The 19,859-nt window shown below is 34.9% G+C and overlaps 1 protein-coding gene across 9 annotated transcripts in view; it reads right to left on the bottom strand.

Moving 5' to 3' along the window:
- The window catches only part of MBNL3 (muscleblind like splicing regulator 3), a 78,721-nt gene that overhangs the window by 8,164 nt on the left and 50,698 nt on the right, over window positions 1-19,859 (bottom strand). For 4 of the 9 annotated variants that reach the window (XM_033106416.1, XM_033106481.1, XM_033106446.1 and 1 more), the window contains exons 3-8: window positions 12,414-12,605; window positions 10,892-11,128; window positions 6,312-6,465; window positions 4,737-4,772; window positions 2,202-2,296; window positions 1,224-1,297 (exon numbers count right to left, since the gene is read on the bottom strand). In XM_033106416.1, the coding sequence (XP_032962307.1) occupies window positions 1,241-1,297; window positions 2,202-2,296; window positions 4,737-4,772; window positions 6,312-6,465; window positions 10,892-11,128; window positions 12,414-12,605 (771 nt within the window). In that variant the 3' untranslated portion in view covers window positions 1,224-1,240. The remainder of the gene's footprint in view (window positions 1-1,223; window positions 1,298-2,201; window positions 2,297-4,736; window positions 4,773-6,311; window positions 6,466-10,891; window positions 11,129-12,413; window positions 12,606-19,859) is intronic. The other 5 variants (XM_033106424.1, XM_033106455.1, XM_033106463.1 and 2 more) reach the window with 4 other exon arrangements.

The following is a 19,859-nucleotide window of genomic DNA, read 5'->3' as shown; positions in this document are numbered from 1 at the left end:
TTCTAATGGAATCAAGCAAAAAGGGATCGATATTCCTAAACACGTTCTGTTGGAAAGTTAATTTGACAACTTTTGTTTACCTTAATGTGAAACTGCCCGTGAGAATCAGGCAAGTGTTTGCAAAACCCACAGTCTCATGCTTGGTGCTACTCCCAAGTTGCCACTATCCCAAATGATACCCTTGAAAACTATTACAATTCACAGCTACTTCAGTTATTTCCTGTACTTAAAGGTATTTTTTAAAAAACATTTCTTACGATTGAAGGGACTTATTTATCTAATGTACATCAGCTATAGACTCTGTCCAGAACAGTTAGTGTTCTGGGCCTGTGTCCTCAGCAAGAAAGAAATGCTACCCAGGTTCTGGGGAACTAGCCCCTCAAGAGAACAGAACTGTGGCCTTCTTCAATCAAGTGAAACACTCTGGTTGTGAGAACTTCGAATTTTCAATGACCAATGTATGCAATTCAGAATTGGTGTATTTGTTTAATAAGTCCCTATAATTAATTGATTAATTAAGATATCTAGGAGTCTTAAGTGGCTTCAAAAGTCACATGTTTCAAGTGAACAATTGTTCAGATTAAGTGTGTACTATTACAGGCTCATGGATCAGGCAAAGAGATAAAAGGTGAATGGGGGAAATTCTGCAACAACAAAAACTACACACAAAAAAGCCAGGATTTGAATGAAAATAATGATTAAATTATTAAATTATATCACTCAAAATTCAAAACAGCTGGAGCAATTCTGATAGACTTACATGGGAAGCAATACAAAGTGGCAGACTGTAAAAACATCATTTTCTATTATGACATGGGAGAAGCATATTGCTTACTGTCTTTAAGATAACCATCGCAGTCAAATTGTGACAAAATTACTTTGCTTAACTATAATTTTAAAAAGAAGGTAGAATATGTTAAAGAATTAAAATTCAAAAGTGATCTCTGTCTTTGGCTAACAAATCATACCCTTTTAACAACAGGAAAACATTTCAGAATATGTAAGCTCATTGGGAAAATATAGAAACAGATGTTATTTTCATATAAAAATTGCATATTTGCTCTCTACATTTCAATTTGGAAATTTCAGAATGCTTAAATCAAGCTCTACATTACAAGCAATGTCTATTAATGAAAATATTTACGAAAGCTTTAACAAATGCAATTGTATAAATAAATGATAACCTATAAATATTACTTATATTAATACTTAAAAAAACTTACTGTTCTACTGGTAACTTCTACATCTGTGAAACAAACATGGTGCTATTCAGTTCATCTACTGATAATGGGGGTATCTATAGTAGTAAAAAAGATTTCAGATTAAAATAGTTTCTTGAGAGAATTCCATTTATTTTGTTCGTTGCTTGGACATGGTAATCAGTACCATAATCAACTTCAAAGGAAAATTTAGACATATTAACCATATCCACTAATAGTTAATTTTGCAAAGCACAGATTAGAATGTGTTTTGTTCCCCCAATTAATTAGTGCTTTGTGTGCTATATGGTTATCATACTTGTAATTGAAACAGCAGTGGAACTTGCAGTCTTTCAGCATTGTTACCACTTTAATAAGGCAAAACGGCCATAACATTACACAATAATTATTGTTTGTTTCTCCTTACGATTTCAAGACTCCCCCAAAATTTATAATTTCCCTTGTGATTCTGCCTGCACATACCTAAAGCAAATAAAAATCAAAACAACACAAGCACATCTAATGTCAGCATGAGGATTTCTGATGCAATTACTGGGTAATGATAGGGACATCTGTGCCTTGGAAAGAAATGTGTTTACTTGCTTTCTTTCCAGTAGATCTGAAGGTAAAGGTGATGACTCTACTAAGTGAAATTTAAAAGCAACAACCAAAATGGTAGTAAAATAAAACGAATTCACCTCTTGACCAATGAGGAAGCATTTAGGAAATATTTAGTATATACATTTAAGGATTGGTGTAGTAGCATATCAAGAGAGAAATCTGGTAACCGAATGAAAATGAGAAAACTCTGCTGATTCATCTCAGGATAAGTAGCAAAGCAGACATATCCCTCTAGAATAAACACAAAAATAAAAATTCTAAATGTAACAACTGCTTAAGAATCACATAGGAATATGGATCAATGTCTCTCACCAATCCAAAAAGCATATACTGTGTCTTACCATCACACTGTAGTTATCTAGGTGAAATAAATGGCCAAACCTGATTGCCTGTAGCTGTTGCAGCGAAGGGAACGCTGGTGGCAGGTGTTGTTGCAGCAGACACAGTAGTAGGTGTAGCGCCGTGCATCATGGGCACTTTCAGTAGGAAACCGTGGGAGCCACACACGGGAGGGTGAAGCATATATGTAACCATGACATAAACGATGGAATGGGGCGTGGTAGGTATCACAGCAACAAGCCATGTGACATCATCATGATGTATCCAGGGGGCATCATGCAATCACAGTCAGTGCAAAGCAACATAGAACAGAATGGGGACAATTTTAAAAAGAGGAAAGGGAAAGCCCATTATAGTTCACATTAAGGAAAACTGAGTTATTCTCAACATTTAGTTAGTTTTTGAGTAGAATCACATTTTATTTCACTTAAAAGGCCAAATTTTCAGAAGGGGTTACAATGGGTGCATATAATAAAATCTGATTTTACCAAGGCTATCGGCATGAATAGCTAGTTAAACGAACAAGTAACTGGGTTGCACATTCAAAACTGGAGTGAGGAACTGTGAGTTGGTGTTTGGGTTCACTAACTTACAGACATGAGTGCTGTCACTAGATTTGCAGGTTCAAAGGACAGTTATATATATACTTACCTGATCTGCATGCCAAAAAAATGGCAGTTCAATTGGTGGGTACATGGTAGGGAAGCAGATATAAAGAATACAATGGCCTATGTGTGCAGGTTTTTAAGTACACCTCTGTCTGGCAAACCCCTTGAAATTTAGGCTATTTATCAAACAAACATATGGGATATTTCATAGTAAATATCTGACAAAATCTCATCTTCACTGTAAATATTAGAGTTACGATGGCTAGTAGCTACGACATCTCTTTCAAGATGTTTTCTCGTTGCCTTTTCCAGTTTCTACCTCATTTTAAAAGTTTTTTGGATGCTCTTCTCATTTCTCGTTCATTTTGGAAAGCAAATCAAGGAATTAATGTGTGAATGGAAAGCATGCATATATATAATAATTTACGTCTACATTGATGAAATTGAAATTTTCTGAGTCTACAGAGAAAGTGAATGGCTTGGGGAGAGGAAAATCAACATATGCAATGTCTTAGAAATCACAGTTGTACCCCCAAATGGTGATTCATAGACTGTAGTTATTCATTATGCTTATCTTTAGTTATCCATTACTTACAGACATCCCTTACTGTACAACGTGCCAATTCTCAAAACACTCTTGTTTTCCTATTAGGAGTGCAGTAACTATACTGGAAGCAGCACTACAGAAGCATGCAGTTTGCATTCCTACACAGAGCTCTTAGCTGAAAGGGCAGGGAAGCAGTCACAAAATGTGAAGACAGAGATATGTTTCATAAACTTGCAGAAGTTTGTTCTAATCATATGCATATAGTGCTCTTGTTAGTATCAGTGGAAATGTTTTTAATTCTTACAGGGGACAGCCAATCCCTTAATAACTCCCTTAATAACAGAGGCCTCACCTAGGTTGCCAGGGTTCACACCCTGCTGTATTACTGAGTGCTATTATATGGTTGTCATTTTGACTTTTTTTTTAAATCTCAATAAGCCTTTTAGTCCTTTTTGGGCTCTGCATCTACTCTGGTCGACCAATGCGATAGAGGTCAAGCTATTGCAATCACTCAAAAAGGATGAAAGGAACTGGATTGATATGAGATGGTGGAGTGAGGTGGGATAATTCCTTCCTGTATCAAACAGAGCTATTTTCTCCTGGTCTGTTCCTGGTGCCCATGGGGACTATAGGAGCTGTGAACTCCCCAGGAATTCTTTTTTTTAATTTATTGGGGTGACAATTGTTAGTAAAATTACATAGATTTCAGGTGTACAATTCTGTATTACATCAAAGAAATTCTTAAGAGGGAAACAAGTCACTTTCATGTCTTCTTCTGTATTAGTGAGGTACAAAATTGTTTCAAGATGGCTACCATATTGTATTGGTGGCTAATTAAAGGATCTGTATGTAACTGGTTAAAAATCACATACCCCCAAAGAGTCATTTTGAAATGATTCTGCCTGGTTTCTATGCAGATGACACTTCATTCCAGAACATTCATAGAATTCATCACAGAAAAACATGGGATGTTCTAACTTTGCTTAACTCATCCTTTCTAAACATCTGAGTATTGAATAACTTAGATCTTATGGATAACTTTTTTGGAGAAGTGTTTTTTTGTACTTTACAAATTGTGCATTTGAAATATTTTATAATTTCTTAGTAACAGATGTAAAGATAAGAACAAAACTGCCCACTCTGGCTAAATAAGGAAATGTTTCAAAATATTTCAGCTGTAATTTTTAGGGTGAAAATAGAGAAATGGCAGGGTCAGTATTTGGCCACAGTAGCAACCAACTAGGACTTGAGAGTACAACACTACTGTGATTCCACAAAGACATGAAAACAGTACCATATCAAACCTTAAATACTCAGAAAATGTCCAGCCACATCATTCATTCGCTCGTCTCTATCATAGTCACAACAGGAAAACATTCTTTTCAGGTTAGAAAAAGTTGAGAATTTTTGTACAAAACCTACCAATACTTGAAGCAGGTACCATGCACAGTATTTGCCCTGTACACCATGCAGAAAAGCGTGAAAAGTAAAGAAAAGAGATATTTCATTATTAAAGCTTTACTGATAGAAATAATTTTTAACTAGAAAGATATTCTTTGCAATATTAATTAATCAGCACATGCAAATCCAGTAATCTTCCATGCCTACAATTACAGCTCAGTTTTAAGATCACAAACCCAGGTAATCAAAGTAATTCTTAGATTCTTAGGTATAAAAATGAATATTAATTGTTTTTTAAAGGAATCACCTCACTTAAATTATATCCTTTATTTTGGACAAACACATTATAAGTAACTTTAATCATAAAAGGGAGAATTTTAATTTATTACACATATTAGAGGGGGCTCTCAGCCTGAGAGGTTTTTATTTTTCTATTAATTAAGGGGGAAAAGATTCTTCTGATATTTTTGCTTATAAATCTAGATTTTAAATAAGCCAAATCCAGCAGAAAGTCTAAATATTGTAAAAATTGTGATTTTTAAATGACATGATGGAAAAGTATTGTGGTTAATAACTAGACAAAAGACTTTTTTTTAATAGCTTCTTTCAAAATTTATTAACTGATCAATTTATCAATTAACCAACAGGTTATTTTCAAGTCGTTATATAATACTGTGCATTTAGTATGTTTATATAATTAACAAGGCTTCCTAAATTAATTTTTAAAGCATGTCACTTTCATTTAATAAGTTACCAAACTTTGCATTTATAATTCTAGCAAAAAAAATCTACTGTACTCTGGGTGGTTAGTTTTTTCAATTTATTCCTAAGAGACTATATGCTCATTCTTAAACCACTAGAAAAAAGGTATTTTCCCTCGTATATGATATTTATTTGAACAAAATTCTGACTTAAAATTTTTTATTCAATTTGGTACAAAACTGTTATGCTATTAAATATAGTTGAATGTGGGAGGTAACAAAATATGCTGCAAAGTGTCAGGAAAATATATCAGGAAAACTGCTATATTTTTTATGTTAACTGGCTTAAGAATTAGAGGCTAAAACCACCTGACATACATATATATACACACACACACACATATATACATCATTATATGACTATATAACTATATATATATATATATAAAACTATAGTATAAATTTATAAACTTAAGGGTAGCTTTATCAAAGATATAGACTACATATTTTTGCAATGCTGAAGTTGGGAAACATTTTTTTTGAGGGCAGACCAATGTCTTTGAAAATGATACCTAAGAGTCAAGGAATTAGTTTGAGAATGAACCAAGTGAATCAATGATAAGAAGCAAAACTTAAGAAACACTAAAAAGAAAAATGTTGACAGTTTTTCCTACTTTGATTTCAAACCATTAGTTTTCGAGAACCATAGAAAAATTTTCTTATATATACTAGCAGATCAAATATAACTGTCTTGTTTTATTCCCAGTCAAAGCACCTGCTGACAGTCCTCGCATAAAAGCTCTTTTGGGAGCTGGTATGCATTGTATACATTGACAACATCACTAAACTGGCAGTGCCCAGAGCCCTGTTCTCACCTGCAGAGCCCTGTTCTCACCTGCAGGGATAAACGCTGGCTGCTGAGGGAGCTGCAGATTAGCCAGAGCCTGCTGACAGTGGAAAACACTGGGATTAAAGACTGGGGTGGCCCCATTGGTCTTTTCCAGTGCCGATCTCTTTGGTATCAGTTGAAATGCACCAGGCTGTAGGGCCTGTGAGGGAGGGATGGATTAATAAATAGCACTAAAAAAAATAAAGATTGTACTCAAACCAAGTAAGCAGCAGTTAGATAAGGTACCCACTGCAAGGATATCCATCGAGCAAGGTAACCAACTGCAGAGATGAAACTGTTCACTAAATGAGGACTTAGTCCAAAACAGAAAATAAACAAACAAGGGGGGGGGAAGCTTTTCAATTTCACTAAGTTAGGCAAACAAAAAAGGACCTCATCATTTGGGCAGGATGTGATAGGAAATTGTTAACAGCAAATAAGCATTTATTTATTTATTTTTACCATTACGGGGGGAATAGATTTATTCAATATATCAAATAATACATTTTCTCAAGGAGAACAAAAGTACAAACAAAAAAGAATGTGTGTGGTGAACTTGCAATGTCTTTTACGGCTCTTTTGTTGCACAGGAATAATGGTAAAAATAATTCAAGTTCTTCCATTGTGTTTGGACTTCCAGTGAATGATACATCTCTTCCATTTTGTCTTTGGACTCCAGTGTATCCTTTATGTTAATTTATCATGTTTAATAGGTGAGAGGTTTGTGTTTTTCCTTACAAAAGAACTGATAAAATCTGCATTGTACACTACCCAGAGATGGAGATAAAAATTTTTTTCTTTGTTCATTTTTATATTACAGTGTTCTGAAATGTATTATCAATGGAAATTCACACAGAAAGACTGTCTAGAGATCACATTGTTCTTTGTTGCATAGGAATCTGATACATACTGAAAGCTTATGGTTGTTGAATGCCTTTAATTAAAAATATACCTATATAAAATAGATTTCATCATATTGGTAATACATTTACATTTAGTACACAGAGGAAAAAGATAATATACTTTAGTACCTACAAAATCCTCAAACTCCCTGAAATTCACTAAATTATGAAATATTCAAGTGCTATTGGAAAACTAACAAAAATATGTGCACCAATCTTCATTGTCAAGATATGTATTTAAATAGACTGAAAATGTTGTATTTCTTTTTGATATGTGTAATATTCCACTATTAAAGCTGTATTCTTAATCATATGATTAGTCTTTTTATTTACAATCACCAAGACAAAAATCTGTATAATCACTGTTATGAGTTTTATTTACATTTTTATACACATTTTAGATATAAGAAAACTTGTTTTCTTTATGAAGATAGACATGAAGCACCAATGTATTTACTTGAATTTATAAAAAAAACAACTAACTTAAATTTTAAACAGAAATTCCAATATAATTTTTCTAATAGATAGTATCTCACCACACTATTACAATGGTTAGATTAACTTCTGATTAATGAATTATTTTACATCAGTTCTTTATAAAACCAGATATTATGCTCACAAGTTCAAAAATACCTTGCCTATTTTATGTATAAATACACTACTCTTACACATATAAATACATTTGAATTCCTAATGAATATTTCTAACTATAAAGAAATGAATAGGTTAAAAAATTCAAATTGCGTGTAATGGATAAATTATACATTTTTTCTCTTCTACTCTGATAACATTGAATGTTACTTACCTTTTTTTTCATTTAAGAGTATTCTGGAAAAAAATCTTATTTAAATCTAATTTATTTCCTTTCTGAAGGACATTAGGTTATGCAACTAGAAGATCTGGAGTATGTGTGTACTATAAATCTATAGAGACCTTAAGTTAAATAATTTCAAAAGGTTTTCTGTTGGCTGAAATGAAACTGCAGAAATTTAATATTAGAATATTACACCAAAATCTATAATTGACTTTCCCATCAATGAGAAACTAAGCAAATAAGCATCTAAAATTAACATCTCAGGGAATGCTCATATATTAATCTATTAAAACGAGATTAGCAGAGGCAACAGCTATGGCAGGAAAGAGATTTCTTCCAGTTAAAATTTGGATGTGGCTCTATGAGATAAATACTATATAGGTGATAAAACAGGTATCAGTAGTTGGAGTCTGATACTGTAGCTCTATAAAACAAAATACAATTTTTACAAGGACTTCAGGTCCAATCTTATTACTGTATATCTCCCGACTACCATGTAAGGAAAAAGCAAATGAATTATTTCTCCCCCATCACCCACCTCACCCAGATACCATAGATAGTTAACAAAATGTATGCAATTCTCATTTGTAGAGGCTTGCTGTGCATTTCAGTATGTGCTATTTGCTTTGTTAAGTCCTTGTAAGGTTTAATGCTAAAACTTATTAGCATTTAAAAATCCTTGTTTCACATCTACAATTCTTTCACAATCCCACTGTGCTTAGAACTCAGTCAAACTTGTCCCTGGATCAGATTCATTGGAGAAGTTTGGCATTACATTTTTTTCTCAGCAAATTGCACATTACTTAAAAAACATGTCCCAGCAACAACAATTAGGTATGCTCCAAATTCTTAAGGAGACAGGAACACTTGTGTTGAGTAACTAGCCTTTGGCATGCTAAAAAGGGATATACCATGACCTCCTTACTCCTGTGGATAAAGAAGGCCAAAAGGTTATTTCTATTTTCTTTGAGAAATTAAATAACCCTTCAAGTCTTTTTCTTTTAAATACAAGCTGCTTTCAGTGAAGCCAAACTAAGCTATGCACATGAACAGTGTAAAAATATCTCTTTTACAAAGCATTTCTACTCTGAATCCTTAAACATATAGAAGGCTTCTTTATGGAAAGCCTTCTTTGTTTAATCTTACTTCAACTTCCTATGGGCCAATTTGACTTTACCACTAAGACTCTGTTCTGATCAGCTATTCAGAAAGGAGTTCTATATTGACATTCATAAGTACCAATTGAAGGCCTACTACATACAATTTAAATTTCTATGTGGCAATTTGGGGCTGACTTATATGCATTCTACCAAACCCACTCCAATCATCAGAAATGGGCCCATACATATGAAGGCTCCATGCCTGAATATGGGACAGGTACACAATGGCACAAGTAAGCCATTCATTGTATGCCGCACGCATATGAGAATCTTTATATTTAGGGGGCCAACTATATTCCTTTCCTTTGTAATAGGTCCACACTGTTTCTGAGCTCTATGCCACCTACGGAAATAATCCAAAAATTGGAGGCTTAAATTCTGCATTGAACATTTTGGGTAGCTTCTTATTTTCATAGCTTAAAATACCCTCATTTGAAATAATTTAAGATAAAAACATGTGGTGAAGTCTTTTTTTAACATTCATTAACAGATTATGTTGTCCAGATCAAGGTAGAAAATAAGTTTGTTCTACTCAGATCTTTCATGAAGTAATGGGTTCAGTTCTGAGAGAACAGGGGGATTAAAAAAATGGAAAAAGTCAAAAATTGGTGCTGTGTCCTTATAGCCAGCCATAACCTACAAGAAAAGCTTGGAGAAATGTGGGGCACCTGGTTTAGAGAAAAGACATTAGACTCACACTCATATGGAATAGGGATGGCCTTGTTTTGTGTTATAAAATAAGTGTAAGTTCCAGTTACAGCGAGGTAGATTTCAATTCATTGAGGAAAATGTTAACAAGTAGGAGTGTTTGAAAATAAGTATCTTCTCTTATGAAAAGCTAAGGTCTCTGTCAGGGACTTCAGGGTTGTGCAGGTGATTTTCTTCCACAAAAATATGAAGTTTCCTCAAGGTTTTGTCCCTTATTAGACTGTTATACTCTATTACACGAGGAAAGTCTCAGGCTAAAAAATAAAGAAATAACAAGTAGCTTATCAATATAATTAATAGCTGTGACAAACTTAAGTAATCATAATTCCTATTTCTCAACCTAACACACTGTAGTGTGGTATGCAAATATTTTTCCTCGCTCCTACCTTTCAGTGTTAAGTAGAACTAACTTTTCCACAAAACTGACTCGCTAGGACAACTTTTCGCCAGGCCTCTTCTCCCAACCATGTAGAAATGTGTCCCCAGCCTCCCCTCGCTGCTGCCTTGAAATCAATCCTCCAGAAAGGAAAAAAAAACCTTAACCTTTGGGAAATTAGAGCCCACTTACCATCCCATCTTCCAAGTCCTCTGTTTTTGAAAGGCTTTAAAGGATGTTAGTAGAAAAGTGTCCACTATCAATTATGTCTCACAGGAAGAGAAGCAATTTGCTGCCTTTTTGGAATACTAAGGTTAGTCAGGTTCTTAAAACCACTCAAAAATAATTGATGGTTTAAATTATATAAATTTCTCTTTCTCTAAAAATGGGAGAAAAAGCACAGTAGATTAAAATCATCAGTAAAGCTTTTAAATCATTACCTTTAGAAAATTTTAGTGAATGAAGTAGAATAAATAGGTTCTCTTTTCCAGCTTATCACCTTGGCTATTAGTATTAAGGTCCACTCATGACTATCCAAGATTACAGTTACAAGATATTACACACGTTGAGGAAGATACTAATCATTTACCCCGAAATACAGTACACAAGTCCTGGCCTGTTCTTACCATCGCAGTGGCAGCTGAATGGTTCATCTGGTGATGAGATGCCTTGAGTTTGGCTTGCAAGTGTGGAGGAGGATGAAAATACTTGCATTTCTCCCGGGAGCATCGGCCTTTGATGTAATCCATGCAGATTGTCACAGTGTTATCACTTGCCTCAATCATCGAAACATCAGTAGGATGAGCATACCGGCAATCATTCTCACCACGGGTACAATTTCCACGCTGAAATTCTCGGCAAACCTTAAAGAAAAAAAATATCACATTGATGCCTGAAGGTGATTAGCTTTTATTTATTTTGCCAGTGAATGTAAGAGCAATAATACACATTATTTTGTCATCTATTTAGGAAAAATCTAAAAAGCTGAAGGATAATGGGAAACCATATTGACTATGAGATGTAAACATAGACAAAATTTCTATTCCTAGAAAAAAAATTCCATTCTCCCCAAAGGAAAGTTGTCTGTTTTCCTTACATTGAAATAAATGTGCTTAAAAGTGTTACTGGAAACCATTTTTAAATCTTCCACTTAATACACAGCCTAAAGTGTAAGTAGCTAAGTTTGCAAGAAGAAGTTATTTTGTTAAGTCCAAGATGAGATTTTATCACACAGCAATGTGCAGACTTGTGGACCACGACCTAATTACATTACATGTACAATCGGATTCCATTATGATATACTGCCAGGCATTTAAGGAGCTGCCAATGGAGCTGACTGTGGGAGAAATTGACTAGTTATGTATTTCAATTTATGAATAATGATAATTAAAAGATGTTTGAAGGACTTCCATAAATCAGAAAGCTGTTTTGAAATTTCTTTCAGATTCTTTTTTTTTTAATTAAAGTTTATTGGGGTGACAACTGTTAGTAAAGTTACATAGATTTCAGGTTTACAATTCTATATTACATCTATAAATCAAATTGTGTGTTCACCCAGAGTCAGTTCTCTTTCCATCACCATATATTTGATCCTCTTTACCCTCATCTACCACCCCTCTCCCTCCTTACCCTCTGGTAACCACCAAACTATTGTCTGTGTCTCTTTTCTTAGGCATCAAGGTATATTTAATATCTAGTACATCATTCTTAAAATGGACAAAAAAGTTTAGACACTATGAGACCCATTTACATTCTTCATTCACAGAGTGTCTACTTTTTCAGTTTGATTATTTTAGCAAGTAGAGGCTCATCAACAAATAGAGTAATTCCAGTCTATGAAGCTGGAGGCTGGGTAAAAGGAGCATTCCAACCAGACTTCCTGTGCCATAGCAAAGGAGATTCTGCATCCCAGTCTGTGGCCGGGTACACTAAGACATTGTTTGACGTACTGTACAACTGATCAGTGCACTTCACAACAGGGTATAATTGCAGTATAAAAATGTTTAACATTCTCTGAGGTTATACTCCATTAGCTAAAACCTAGGTGCACTTATTTAAAGCATTCAAAACATTGGGCTCTGTGAATGGTGTTTTATGCATAAGATTACTATCTACCCTATAGGTATTTATATATTTCTAAACAAATACCTCCAGCTTATCTGAACGCATCAGTTTTGGAGCAGCAGCTCCTGGCAATGCGAGAGATGGGTTTCCAGAAATCAGAACAGGTGCATTTGGTAAAAGTTCGGCAGGAACCAGGCCCATCCCAGGATGAGGTAAGTAAGGACTGAAAGCCATGGCAGGATTAGCTGCAAGTGATGGAGTCATAGGAAAGGAAGTCTGTATGTTTAAAAGAGAAAAAAAAGGCGTTAGAGGTAAACAGATTATTCCTGTTATTACACAAGGAGGCATTCTTTCAGAAAGCCTAAGCCATATCAAACTTTGCCATTGTTTCTTCTGATTTATTTTTAGTCTCATACTAACATCCATATAAGAGTTGCTTTTAAACCAACAAATCTCTTTGAGTAACAAATTTATTGGTAAACTGACAAAACAAGCCTCATAATTTTAACCGTCATGAATTAGCCAAATTAAATCTCATTGATGGAGTCTGTTCCAAATGTGTTTTCTCTAGCACTTCCATTTTTACCTAAAAACCATGTCACCAATGACACAATACATACAGGCAGTCTCCCTTGTCTCCTTCCATAGCATGGCCTTTGCAGGCAGATTTCAGGTTCTCCTGAAAGCCCCCTTTGTTTCACCCTCCTCCTTCCTCTTCCCCACCAGTACTTGGTTTTAAAGCTGCCTGTCCTACCATAGTTCCCACCTGCTCTAGAAAACCCTTGCTTCTCTTCTTGGTCCACCATCAATTATGGAATACAGCAATGAGTAAGAAGAAATGGGTAGATTGAAAAAGTGGGAGCTTTAACAACTTCATGCCATCTACCTAAAATGAGGTTGGTATGGTCATTAAAAAAAATAAAGGTCCTATTTCACAAACTAATTTGACTTGCCTAGCCTTGTCTTTACCTAGGGGGCCAAATGATATCCAAAGTTCAAAAAGAGGCCCTAAAAAATACTACAAGGATCCCTGTTAGGTAGGAAGAAATAAGATAATAGGATTATAAGGTACATAAACTGGAGTACAACTTGTAAGGAAAATCTTTAGAAATGCAAAGGGCTCTTACTGGCTTTTCTCTTTTTAAAAAGTTCTGACCTTGAAGAGCTTGATATAATATGCTTTGCCTTTTATCTGTAACCATACAATTTATTATTTTACTGTGTTGTTTTCCAGTTTGGTCCACTTGTGGAAGTCTTTGCTTCTCAATGTGGTTATAATTTCTTCAATAGTTCTTGTGTGTCCTCTGTAGTACCAAATAGTGAATGACTGATTGACTGATATAATCAATGACGTTTAAAAATAAATTTAAGGGGTGGCCGGATGGCTCAGTTGGTTAGAGCGCAAGCTCTCAACAACAAGGTTGCCAGTTCAATTTCCGCATGGGATGGTGGGCTGAGCCCCCTGCAACCAAAGATTGAAAATGGCGACTGGACTTGGAGCTGAGCTGCGCCCTCCACAACTAGATTGAAGGACAACGACTTGGAGCTGATGGGCCCTGGAGAAACTCACTGTTCCCCAATATTCCCCAATAAAATTAAAAATAAAATAAAATAAATATTAAAAGAATTGGTATTTAAAAAAGTACATAAATCAATTTAAGTATTTTAATGAATTAATAACAAATCATGGTTAAATGTAGTACATTACCAACAGAGACTCTAGTACATTGTTGTACAAGCGGTGGTGTTTCACTGTGTATTACTAATAGCATATCTTCTTGCTTTCTTTTTATTTCGTTTATCAAAAAAATAATGAATCTGTTATACTCACAAGCTGTGCCCACACCTTCTGCTAAATCACATTAATAGGAACAGCTCTAAATACTGGTAGAATAGGAGACTGTGGAGCATGAAGTGAGGAGCAATATAGTATATTGACTACATCACCCTACAGTCTGACTTGAATTTTTCACCAGCACAGCATTTTCCATGAAGTCCCTGTCATAAACCATGTTCAACTTGGAAGGAAGGGTTTTCCCATCAGCACTCTATCTTAGATGAGTTTATCAAATTAGCTAATTGGCAATTAGGAAGGATATAAAGAACTCTCTCCTCACCAAGCTGGCAAGATTCACTAGGGTGAGTAGAAAAGGTATGGTAGCCAAGAGCTTTAAGAGGAAAGGAGTAACACCAGGTGCCAGGAAAGTCAGGGGAGGTGCTTTAAGGTTTGAGAACAGTCAGCCAAAGGCTGACTCAACCTAACTAGGTACTGTGATGTAAAAGGTCATAGGGACATGTCATACTTTTCATTGCATGAGATATGAAGCTCCAGGAATTAACTGATATAATATTATTTTATATAATGAGATGGAAATCTCTTGGAGACAGCCATCCAGTCATGCTCCCACTAAAAAAGGCAGACTTTATCAATTTGATGATTTATGGTTATCTCAAAATCAGCAAGACTCTCTAATCGTAAAAACTCCAGATTTGAACCACACAATAATACTCTTTGTTGTACTTCTTTTCTCTCCTTCATAGTAAATTTCTCACTAAAGTCACCATCATATTCTCCGGGATACTTTTTGCTTTTGCCTTTTACAGAACTAGGAAGGACCATTATTACATTAAAAAATAAAAAAAAAACTATTGAATTAAAAGAAAGACATGCAGGGGAGTGGATTTTCCAGATTAAAAACATCATTAATGACTAATAAATACTGATCAATTAATAATAGTTAAGTTCAATGTACATGTAAGCAAGGCTTTCTATTTACAATAGCTCTGAACTTCCATAATTTTTCCTTCCTTTTTTTTGGGGGGGGCAGAGTTTTCTTAGTTAACTTCTTCTTTCTTTGGAATATATTTTAGCCTGCTTACATTGTAATATGCTCCAAGTGTATAAACAAGCTGTCAATTAATTAAAAGTCTATATAAAAAGTACAAGGGGCTTGCTGAAAATGTTTAGAGTTTTTTTAAGGTTTCACCACATATTACATTGTGCCATCTTTAGGTTTTAAAATGAGTATTATAACTTTTATAACCATTTCCTCCTTGAGTACAAACTTCCTTCTATAACACTGTTTATTGAGAAAAAGCAAGTTCTTCTACTCCCAACCCTAGGGCATAGGCAGGAACTCCTGAGCTTCTCACTTCTTTTCAAATGGTTTTCTTACTACCGTGTTTCCCTGAAAATAAAACCTAGCCAGACAATCAGCTCTAATGTGCCTTTTGGAGCAAAAATTAATATAAGACTGGGTCTTTATAACATAATGTAATATATAATATAATATAATAATACCGGGTCTTATGTTAATTTTTGCTCCAAAAGATGCATTAGAGCTGATTGTCTGGCTAGGTCTTATTTTCAGGGAAACACGGTACCACCTCTGCCCCAGGGTAACTATTCCATTTCATGGATTTGAGCATTCAAGGGCTTAGCTTTGGCTAACAGCCACCAATTAAGTCAAGCTGCCTGCAACCTCAGCTCATACATTCCGTTTTAATAAGCAACTTTAATCCCATTTACACCTATATTGCAGCCCTAGATGGCAGTTGAACTAACATGAACCAGTCCGTGGGGTGATCTTTATGTTAAAGAAGGATCCGAACAGATTGAATCTGAATTTCTATTTATAGCCTGAAATAGTCTGGACACTTAACTATGTTTCACATATTCACTCAAACCTAAATTATTTACTAAATATTTGAAAATATGAGAAACTTTTCCTCCTAGAACTAGAGGTGTGGATTTTCAACTTTCTCTGAGTTTTATGAAACCAACAAAAATGGTGGAGACAACTGACTTTAGGAATGAAAAATCACCTAGACAATTATTTACCCTCAATGTCCCTAGCAGGATTAGCAACTTCTAGGGTAGGAATTTCCACGGGTTCCCAGTGACTTGCACAGTACCTAGAAACTATGAGGGTTTTAGGAAATGCCTCCTAAAAATCAGTGAATTGTCTCTAGAACAATGGGCCCTAATCTTCTTTAGTCCTGGATTTCTCGGAGAGTCAGATCAAAGTTGTGGAGGTGTCCACAGAAAAGTTGATGTGTGTACAAAATGCTGCACGTGATCTCAGGAAGTTTAAGGACCTCAATGAAATTTACCTCTGGTGTAGGCCTATGGACTATTTACCGTTTAAGAGCTTGTGTTCTAGGGTAAGGATAGGCAACAATACCTCCTGGGCCATATCCGGCCCACCCTGTTTGTGTATGGCCAGAATGGTTAAGAATGGCTTGTATATTTTTAAATGGTTGAAAAATAGTAAAAGATAAATAATATTTCATAACGCATGAAAATTCTATGAAATCCACAGTTCAGTGTCCATAAATAAATTCCACTGTGCTCATTAGTAGATCTGTATTACAAAAAAGTTGTGGATACTTGCTTTCTTTCTTGTTATAGAAGTACCTACATCTTAATAATAACCTCAACTTTGTCTCTTGTCCCACAGAGGCTAAATCTTTACAATTTAGTCATTTACAGAAAAGTTTGCTGACCCTCGTTCTAGAGGATTCCAAAAAATAAAGCATTCCACCACTTTCTGGAGTAAAATGCTAATTCTATATAAATCTATTGATGTGAATTTAATACTTGTGGCAAGATTCCACAAGTTGGAAAAGTTTGGCTTTAGAAACCAATACTAAAGAATTAGCTAAAATGTTCTTTTAAATGGTCACTAAAATTAAGAATCTTAACTACTTGTTAATAGAAGAATAACTACTCAATAACTAGGAATGCAGAGATAGATGGAATCCTGTAAAGATAAAATTTTAGGAGTCACCACATGGCTAGTATTAAAGGATTCTGAAACACCTTTGAATAATAATGCAGTTCAATGAAAAACTATGCCTCAAATAAGTATGTCTAGTTTATACATACATTTTAGGAACATTGTCTTATTACTTAAAATGGGTTACTGCTCAAACAAGTATAAAGAAATAAACATTAGATGTTGTGCTAAATCAATAGATATAGGCATTGGTGTGTCCCCAAAAGCCTATATGTATTTGTAGTTATTTCAGTAATATCCAAGGTCAGTTACAAGCATTGTTGAATGAATGCAAAATACTTTAAGTCACCTGTGGCTAATCCTGGCCAGAAGTCAATATAATAATTGAGGCTTTCCCTTTCTGAGCTCCTGTCTAGAGGTGGACGACTAAACATTTTCTTTTATAGGATGGTGAACATTTGGTAACAATTTCTTGACTTGATTTTTAACACCAGAAAAATAGCACTCTTAAGTTTTATTAGCACTCACACCTTAATTTTATTGCTCATTTATAAGCATTGATACAGTATAAAAGGAAGCCCCTTTTACCATCCCCTTGTGTATTTCTATCCTTAGATTATCCCAAAGCACATTGAAATGTATAATTTTAATATCTATCAGACTTTAGTAAGTGTTCACATGGAGCACAAATGGTTTCATAGTTTTTGCTTGGTCATCCCCACACTTTTGGAGTGATTTTCTGTGGGGACTGAAGTGGCCAAAAGGCATGGTAGGAGGTCCACATAACCGCCAGACTAGTTAATTGATCCCTCAGTAATTGAGAGTTAACTTTATAAATAGACACAAGCAGATAGTGGTATTTATGTACTTATCACACTTGGTAATGAGTAAGTCACAGAAAGAGCTAAGAAAAAAAAAATAATTTCAAGGGTCAAAAGTGGATAGTTGTTCTCACCTAGACCTGGATTTTCTGACCTTATTAATCACAGAGGTCTCCAAGTAAGAGGAAGCATTGAAGGTAGGCAGGAAGGTGAAAGATCAGTTGATTATTGAGGACATAAAAAGTGTAAAGTATAGCATGAAAGAGAGGACAAACCATGGTTTCGATCTGCCTGTATTTGGTGGAAGAGAAGCTGCAAAGTAGGCACCTACACACACAGATCAGCATAACACCAAGATGATTACTAAAGGTAAGGATCTGGCAAGAGGGCAAACTTAACTTTAGCATTCCACTAGGAAAGGAAAAGTTTTTTAAAAAATCAAGTGGTTACCCAATTTAAACAAAAGGTATGAAACAAAATATAGATTGCTTGAACGAGGAATGGCAAGAGCTTAGAAAAGCAGAGAGCCTGATTACAAACATCTCAGTGCAGGATAAATGGATGCTAAGGGTTATAATGATGAGGGATTCAAAGAGCAACCACCACATCCATCAAAATAAAAACAAAAATCAAAACATAACCTCACATGGTTAATAGAAAGATGACTCTATGGAGAAAAAAGGAAAAGGCCAAAGCTGTAAAAATACAGAGGATCGGGGATAAATCATAAATTAAGGGGGTCACACAAATGTTAATTCACCATCTTACTATTGTCATGCTTTCCTAGAGGGTAGACTGTTTTTATCTTTTTATCCACCTCTAACCTTTTCAAATGTTTGGCGCAAAGTAGATGCTCAATAAATATTTACCGAATTAGAGTGAAAAGGGATTCCTAAACCATTGGTTACTTTTAGGATTAGAAATTAGAAAAATCCAATTCAAAAATCAAAGTACAAAAGTAACACTCAGGAATCAAAAATAGTGTATAAATCCATCAGTTTTGCTCTCTACTGAGGGAGACTTTAAGCTGAAGGCCACTCATAAATTGTCTTTTGATATAGATGTGAAATGCTAGATCAAACAGTATGAGAAACACATACACACACACATATGTACGTATACATTTTTAATTGGAATGGCTAAATCATGAGTACCAGAAGAGTTCTGGGGAAAAAAAACAATTTAGTAATACTATAGACCAAAATATGCAAGTTATTACAAAATGTGTAGTTCCAGGGGACTAGTGAATTGTTAATATGACTGGTATCCACAAAATGTTGTAAGAGAGGAGACTAGGTAAAAAAGGATTTAAAATATTTTGTAGATCCATAAAGAATATTATGGCAAATTAGTTATATTTGGGGTACCAGTTTAACTTTAAGATTATTATCAGGTGCAGGAGGCAATCACAGGATTTATACTAGGTCTCCTGATGGAGATCTGAGCACAGGGATGGTTTTTAATAAGAAAAACATCATTCCTTTTAGGTGAGATTGTCAAGCATTGGTTTTGCTTACTGTTGTTGTTTTATCTTCTGTCAAATAAAAAGCTTTTCACAGAACACTCCAAATTTCCTGCTGGCTATGGCTTAGACTGTGACGAAGAACAGGGAGGCAAACCGGCCCACATGGTCTCATTAGCACCAGGCTCTTAACCAGCTGAGCTAACCAGTCCCAGAGGAAAAGGACACAAAATGGACTGAAAGGAGATTATGTTTAATTTATCCCATGGGAATATATGAGAGAAGATAAAGGGAGAATGTCGAGATTTATCATTATCAAAGAAATTGGGCTCTGTAAAAGACATAATGTACGAATGCCCTCTGGGTTGTTTTTCTTTTATTAAATTTATTGGGGTGACATTGGTTAGTAAAATTATATGCCCTCTGTTTGGCTGCACTTTTGGAAAAAAAAAGATTTCATAGTGTATATTAATAGAGTTGGCACAAGGCAGCAAACCTACTGCTGATG

This window comes from Rhinolophus ferrumequinum, chromosome X (assembly GCF_004115265.2).
Source record: "Rhinolophus ferrumequinum isolate MPI-CBG mRhiFer1 chromosome X, mRhiFer1_v1.p, whole genome shotgun sequence".
Classification (NCBI taxonomy): Eukaryota; Metazoa; Chordata; class Mammalia; order Chiroptera; family Rhinolophidae; genus Rhinolophus; species Rhinolophus ferrumequinum.
The sequence above is the reverse complement of the archived record's forward strand: the minus strand, read 5'-3'. Positions and strand labels throughout refer to the sequence as shown.